Source organism: Ammospiza nelsoni, chromosome 25, assembly GCF_027579445.1.
Source record: "Ammospiza nelsoni isolate bAmmNel1 chromosome 25, bAmmNel1.pri, whole genome shotgun sequence".
Taxonomy (NCBI): domain Eukaryota; kingdom Metazoa; phylum Chordata; class Aves; order Passeriformes; family Passerellidae; genus Ammospiza; species Ammospiza nelsoni.
Window position 1 is genome coordinate 3,365,096 of NC_080657.1, and position 6,381 is coordinate 3,371,476.

The 6,381-nt window shown below is 68.9% G+C and overlaps 2 protein-coding genes across 3 annotated transcripts; one reads left to right on the top strand and one right to left on the bottom strand.

Annotated features, from left to right (window-relative positions):
- Positions 1-232: 232 nt before the first annotated feature.
- Positions 233-3,242, top strand: LOC132083690 (SH3 domain-containing kinase-binding protein 1-like). Its single transcript, XM_059488512.1, has 10 exons — positions 233-238; positions 454-613; positions 906-1,051; positions 1,138-1,233; positions 1,936-1,987; positions 2,125-2,236; positions 2,369-2,430; positions 2,507-2,825; positions 2,913-2,976; positions 3,050-3,242. Exons 1-10 carry the CDS (start codon positions 233-235, stop codon positions 3,086-3,088), a joined length of 1,056 nt encoding a protein of 351 aa, XP_059344495.1. The 3' UTR covers positions 3,089-3,242.
- A 630-nt stretch (positions 3,243-3,872) lies between these two features.
- Positions 3,873-6,115, bottom strand: EVA1B (eva-1 homolog B). 2 transcript variants are annotated; one of them, XM_059488683.1, is made up of 3 exons: positions 6,037-6,115; positions 4,740-4,856; positions 3,873-4,658 (listed from the first exon to the last, which is right to left on the bottom strand). In XM_059488683.1, exons 1-3 carry the CDS (start codon positions 6,113-6,115, stop codon positions 4,240-4,242), a joined length of 615 nt encoding a protein of 204 aa, XP_059344666.1. In that variant the 3' UTR covers positions 3,873-4,239. The 2 variants fall into 2 exon arrangements, with proteins under 2 accessions (XP_059344666.1, XP_059344665.1); XM_059488682.1 differs by lacking the exon at positions 6,037-6,115 and having other exon boundaries at positions 4,740-5,329.
- Between the last annotated feature and the right edge of the window lie 266 nt (positions 6,116-6,381).

Here is a 6,381-nt window from a genome sequence, read left to right on the forward strand (position 1 = left end):
AGATAATTCAGCTGCTGTTTTGGCAGCCTGGGGACAGTGGTGATACAGCCTGGCCAGCAGGGGTTGTGTCACTGTGCACAGGAGCAGCTCCATCCTTCCACCAGGAGCTCTCATGGGCTGGGCAGCTGCAGCCCCGTGTGCTGCCCTGCCTGTGCCCAGCAGCAGCTGCTTCTCCATCCCAAGGGAGGCTGCTGGCTGTGCAGCCTCTGCAGGAGCTCAGCTTTGCTGGCTGATGTGGGTAACGGTGTTGGCCAAGAGCTGTTGGGGCAGTGCTGGGTTAACGGCACGGCGGTGCTTTCCTTCACTCTCAGCCTTGAGCCAGCCTGAGGAAATGGGTGCCCAGTGTCCCCAGCTCCTTGGCCTGAGTGGCCACACCCGGGAGTGCAATGGAACCTCTGTTCTGCCGTCCTTCTCTGCCCTATGGTTGATTCCCAGCCCTCTCCCTGCCCCCAGCTTGCTATTGCTGGGTCCGATGAGTTTGGCCCAAAGGAATATCCAGGCTGTCTCCTGGAGCAGGCAGTGGCCAGGACCAGCCGGGATCCCCGTGTCACACTGACCCTTCGGGCCCTGCGCAGGGCCCGCTGCAGCGTGACCACCCCTGCGCTCACGGCCTGTGGGTTTCGGCCCCTCCGCGGTTTGGGTTTCACTTCCCCTGCAGCCGAGGGTGTCAGACCGGCTGTGGGACCCGGCCGAGTGTGAGCTCTCACCCCGGGCCTGCTGCGGTCCTGGCCGGGCTCCCCCCGCAGCCACGGCTGTGTCACGCAGGGAAGGAGCCCCAGTGCCAGCACCGAGCCCTGGTGGTGGCACGGACGGCCCAGCCCTGCCCGGGGCGGAGAGGGTGCATGGGGGTGCCAGGCTGGGGATGCCCAGGGGAGACACGGCTCTGGGGGGCTCTGCTGTGCCAGCGTTCCGTGCCCTCCAGTCCCACCCTCATCCAAAGCCTCTCCCACAGCCCAAACCAGCACAGACTCCCCTGAGCCTGGCCCTGGTGTCCATCCGGCCCTGGTGTCCCGCCGGGATGGCCGGGCAGCCCCCGAAGGGCACGCCGTGGGTTCGGGGAGCCGGAGTGCCCCGCGGGGCGCAGGGATGCGGCGTGGAGCAGCACTGAGGTGCGCCCTGCCTCAACTTCCTTCCCAGCGTGGAGCCGATTTCCTCCGGCATCACGTGCACGGTGTGGGGCCGGGACAGCCTGGCACGGCTCGGCTCGGCCTCGGGGCAGCCCCGCAGCGCCAGGTAGGAGGGAGCAGCCGAGGGTCCCCGCAAGGGGATCATGCCCAGGGCAGTGCCCGTGTGTGATCGCGCTGCTCCAGGGCTGGGCTGGGCCCTGGGGCCGGGAGAGCTGCTGGAGAGGGGCGGGCAGGATGCCGGGCATTTCTGGGCACTGCTGGGCACCATCACCCTGTGCCACCAGAGCCAAGGAGCACCGGGGCCTTGGATTGGGGTGTCCTCATCCCGCAGCCCTCGGTGCTTCAGCCGCATCTTTGGGTGGGAATCCCAGCACCATTTTGGTGTCTGCGAGGCCTCTGTGACAAGGGCTGTGCTGGTGGCAGCGCAGGGACCAGGCAGCATCAGGGCTGCTGGCCCACCATGGGGTCAATGGCCCACCACGGGGACATGGTGGCCAACCACAGGGACAGTGTGGCCAGCTGTGGTGACAGGGGGGCCTGCCATGGGGACAGGGTGGTCCATCATGGCCCGATGTCCTGTACTCCACCTCGCCAGTGGGTTTGTCCTGCTGTGACCCCAGGGTTCAGGGATGCTGGTGGGGATGACACCCTGCCCGTGCTGCAGCGCTCACTGCAGCTCTGCAGCTGCTGCTCCGCCTCACACAGAGGAAGCGCCGACCACAGCAGGGCTGCTGTGGGGCTGGTGCAGGGCTGGGAGAGGCTGGAACGAGGGCCCTTCCAGCACGTGATGATCCCCTTTGCTCCCCAGCAGCTGCAACCAGAGAGAACAACAAGGAGGGCGAGGACAGGGAGCCCCTGGGGTGAGTGCTGGGCTGGAGGAGAGGGAAGCACAGGGATGTGCCTGGGCCAGGGCATGCCACGAGCAGGAAGCGCTTCCTGCTCCTCTCTTGTCACTGCTGGTCCCAGCCCCAGCCGTGCTTCTGCCTCCTCTCCCCAGAGCTCCCAGCACCAGCGAGGATGGAGCCAACCAAGCTCCCACTCACCAAGAGGATGGCTCCTGCTCCCCCCGTTCCTGCCAAGACCAAACCAGCCCCCGTGCTGGCCACCAAGTAAGAAACGTGGCTGTGGTGGGGTGTCCAGGGCCACTGCGATGTCCCAGTGCCAGTGCCATGCTCACAGCTGGCCTTGGCGTGGGGCTGGCACCTCCCTGGCTGTGCCACTCACACCTCTGCTGTCCCCAGGCCCAGTGACCCCCAGGCCAGCACCTCAGCTGACATGGAGTGGGGCAGAGCCGGTGACCCAGGTAGGATGCAGGGGCCTGCAGGGGTGTCTGGGCCCTGCCCAGCGCCAGGGGCTGATCCCTGTTCTTTCTTTGGCAGATGCCAATGGCTTCAACACGGTGTCAGTGACCACAGCCAGGCTGAGCCACCCCACAGCCACACGGCCACGAGTCCCTGGCCAGCGGCCACCCAGCATGGTCCTGGGGAGCACGGGGGGTCCCCATGGCGGGGAGCAGCCCCAGGGGCTGCCCCGTGCTGCCCCCTGTGCCCCTGTCCCCAGCACGGGGCAGGCGCCGGTCCCAGCATGGAGCACAGAGGGGCTGGAGGGGCTGGAGGGGAGGTCACTGGCCCTGGAGGATCTGAAGGCTGAGGTCCGGACCCTGCACATCCTCGTGGACCTGATGCGAGTCCAGCACCTGTGAGTGGGGATGGGGGTGCCGGGGGGTCCCCAGTGGCTCCTGGCTGCCTGTGCTGGCCCCAGCTGAGCCCCCCGGGCGTGTTGCAGGCGGGACCTGCAGGAGCTGCGGCAGGAGCTGTGCCAGGAGCGGGCTCAGCGCCAGGCGCTGCAGGTGAGTCCCTGCCAGGGCTGGCTTTGTCCTGGGGTCCCCTGTGCCCCCCAACAATCACAGCCTCTCCCCACAGGCAGAGATCGAGCGGGTGAGGAAGGGGCTGCCCTGTTAGCATGGAGGAGCAGGTGGGTGGCACATGGTTCCTGTGCCCCCCAGCCTGGTTCTGCACCCATCGGACACCAAAGCCCACCCCAGACCCAGGCACTGCTCCCTGAAACATAACAGCCCCATGAACTACAGATTTCGTTTAAAATAAACTATTTTGGGTACAAAGTGCTGTGTGGGGGGGTTGCTCAGGGCTGCCATGCCCCTGAAGGGTTGGGCTGGTCCGGCCAGGCACAAGGGGTCCCACCATGGCCCAGAGGGTCCTACCATGGCCCAAGGGGTCCCACCATGGCCCAAGGGGTCCCACCATGGCCCGTAGCAGGGCTGGGGCAGGGCCTCCTCCCCCTCCCCTTCCGCCTCCCCCCCTCCTCCTCCTCCTCCACCCCCGCACAGTTTCCCAGGCCAGCTCCAGTCCCAGCCCCGGCCCATCCTGGCCTCCAGCCACTGGAGAACATCTGGAAAACATCTGGGTCCCGCTGGCGCTGGCGGCGGGGGGGAGCCAGCCTGGGAAGGAGCTATTTTTGTAAATCCTTCGGGGAGGGGGCAGCGGGGCCCGGCGCCCCGCGGGGCCGGGCTGGGATGGGGCAGGATGCGGCCGAGCTGCGGCATCCCCGGGGAGCGGCGGCCGGCCCGGAGCCCAGCGGGAGCATCCGCCTCGCTCCGGCCGCGGGGTCACGGCGGGCGGCGCCGGAAAGGACCCGGCTAATTTTAGTGGGGCCGGGAAGGGAATTGGCTCGGGGAGGGGTCCAGGGCCCCCAGAACCCGGCCAGACCCGCCACGCCGGGCTCTAGTTCGTGTACAACAGCACCATGTTTGTGGGGCAGGAGCCCACGGCTCGCACGGGTGAAACCCCCGCCAGATCCAGCCAGGGCTGCCCTGTCCTTGTCCTTGTCCCCATCCCCGCGTGTCCGGGGCTGCTCGGCTGTTGCCAGCCGTCGTACCAATGGCTCAAAGTGCATCGTGTCCCGCAGTGGCGGGGCGAGTCCAGCCCCGAGGGTGCCCGTGACACCGGGGATGGCTCTCGGTGCTGCAGGGTCAGTCCAAGGCGGCTCCGTCAGCTCTGGGGCAGCGAGCAGCTCCCCTGTCCGCCTGGTCCCTCCTGGCTCGGTGCGGGATGAGCCGTGGGGTGCACACACCGTGCCGGGGCAGCTGCCGGGCTCAGTAGTAGTGGACGCGGCCCAGGGTGCCGATGGTGCCGATGGTGCCGGAGCCCAGGATGTCGGGCTGCCCGTTGCGCCAGATCTCGCGGATGATGCGCTCCCGCTCCTCCAGCCGCTGCGCCCGCTCCAGCTCCTCGGCCGACGCGAACACGTTCACGGCCAGCGCCCCGTCCCCGGGCCCGTGGCTCTCCAGCGGGATCTCGGTCACCGGCAGCAGCGACTCAGACGCCGCGCGGTCGACGGTGTCCTCTTCGTCCTCGTCCTCGTCGTCGTCGTCGTCCTCGCTGATGTCGCCGGGGCGCGCCGGGGGCCGCGGGGAGGGCCGGCAGGACAAGCGCAGCACCAGCAGGCACAGCGTGAGCACCAGCCCGAAGCACACGCCCAGCACGAAGTAGAGCCCGAAGCTCTCGGGGTTGGCTGCGGGGGGAACGGAGCGGGTCAGGGACCTGCCCGAACCCTCCGGGGCCCGCGGTGCCGCCCAGCCCCGTCCCGCCTCACCTCGGATGTGCGCGTACGCGGCCATGCTGTTGCTGAGCAGCTCCATGTCCCTCCGGCGGCTCTCCATCCTGGGCCCGGCCGTTCTCAGCGGCTCCAGGGGCGGCACATGCTGGGCATCTGCGGGACAGGGGCTGAGCACCGCTCTGCAGGGCTGGGATCCCCCCCTTAGTGCCCCGTCCCTTCCAAGGCCGTGCTTGGGTGTGCCCTTGATGAGCTCCAGCTGAGCAGGGCTTCGTGCCTGGGCTGGAACCCCCGGGATGCCGAGCCGGAGCCGTCCCGCTCCCGCCGCCCTCCGTCCTTCCTGAGGGAGCGGGACGGATGCGGCTCCTCCTGGCCACGGCATCAGGCGGGTCTGTGGCACCGGGCCAGGGCTGTGTCCCATGCCCGGCCATGGGATGGGTCACGGGGCACAGCAGGGCCCCAGCACCAGTGGCTGGTGGTGCTCACGGGCACACACGTGTGCTCCACACACTCCTGGGCCGTGTCCCTGTCCCTGTCCCCCACGCTGCTCCGGCCCAGCTCCAGCCTTGGCCCTTTGTCGTGGGACCCTGCAGGGCAGGGACAAGGCCAGGCACAGTGCAAAGGCCACCAGGACAGGACAGCAGGAAGGATGGGCAGCAGGGCAGTGGGAAGGATAAGGGGCAGGACAGCGGGCAGGGCAGGACAGCGGGCAGGACAGCGGGCAGGGCAGGGAAGGGCAGGGCGGGAGAAAATTTGGCCCTGGCAGGGGACGAGCTGATTCCCAGAAACGGCTCCAGAGAGAGAGGAATGAGGAAAGAAATGCAGAAAATGTGACACATCAGCAAAACCATCCCGGACGGTCCAGAGCTGAGGGGCCGCGGCACATTCTGGGGCTGGGCAGCCCCTCTAGTGGGACACCCCAAAACAAGGCCAGCAGGGTCCCTAGGAGGGAAGGGTTCCCTTCCCGTGGAGCAGCTGCACGGGCAGCCCTGCTCGGCAAGGGGCTGCGGTGGGGCTGGAGGGGCACAGCCCCCCCATGGAACCCCTGCCGGTGGTGGGGCATTGATGGGGGCCGGGCTGGCTGTAGGGCCTCTGAGTCCCCAAGATCCGAGCCCCGAGCTGCTCAGTGCTGCGTCCCCGAGCATTACACCGTGTCCCCAAGCCGCCCGCTCCGCATCTTCCGCTGTGTCACCGAGCCCTGTGCCCTCAGCCCCGCGTTCCCCAAAGCCAGAGCACCTGAGCGGGGCCGGCACCGAGCCTGGAACCCGCCGGGCCGTGCTGAGGTGCCCCGGGTGCCCGGTGCGAGCCCCACGCGGTGCCCGGGGCTGGTACTCACCGGGGCGGGAAGGCGGCGGCGGCGGAGCCGCTGCACTTTGGCTGGAGCGAGGGAAGAGAGAGCAAGGTCTGTTTAGCATTAACGCTGCAGCAACAGGAAATAGTTCGGAGGCGGCTGGCGGTCAGCGCTCCCGCCGGAGCCAATGGCAGCCCCGGCCGGCGCTGAGCGGGGCGCGGGGCCGGGGCTCGTCCCGCTCCCCCGGGACGCCACGCTCGGCCCCGCGCTGGAACGGGGCCACGGGCGGCTCCAGGGCCCGTCCCGGCCTTGTCCAGCGCCCATCCGGGCTTGGCCGTGCCGGAGCGAGGGCGAACGCTCCGGCCTGGGGGGCTCAGCCCCAGAGTGGGT

Coding starts and splice junctions, on each gene's coding strand:
- LOC132083690 (XM_059488512.1), top strand. Junction 1,052..1,137: donor CCCCGAAGGGCACGCCGTGG/GTTCGGGGAGCC, acceptor CTTCCTTCCCAG/CGTGGAGCCGATTTCCTCCG. Junction 1,234..1,935: donor GGGCAGCCCCGCAGCGCCAG/GTAGGAGGGAGC, acceptor TTTGCTCCCCAG/CAGCTGCAACCAGAGAGAAC.
- EVA1B (XM_059488682.1), bottom strand. CDS start 5,121: ATGGGACACAGCCCTGGCCCGGTGCCACAGACCCGCCTGATGCCGTGG. Junction 4,659..4,739: donor CGCGTACGCGCACATCCGAG/GTGAGGCGGGAC, acceptor TTCCCCCCGCAG/CCAACCCCGAGAGCTTCGGG.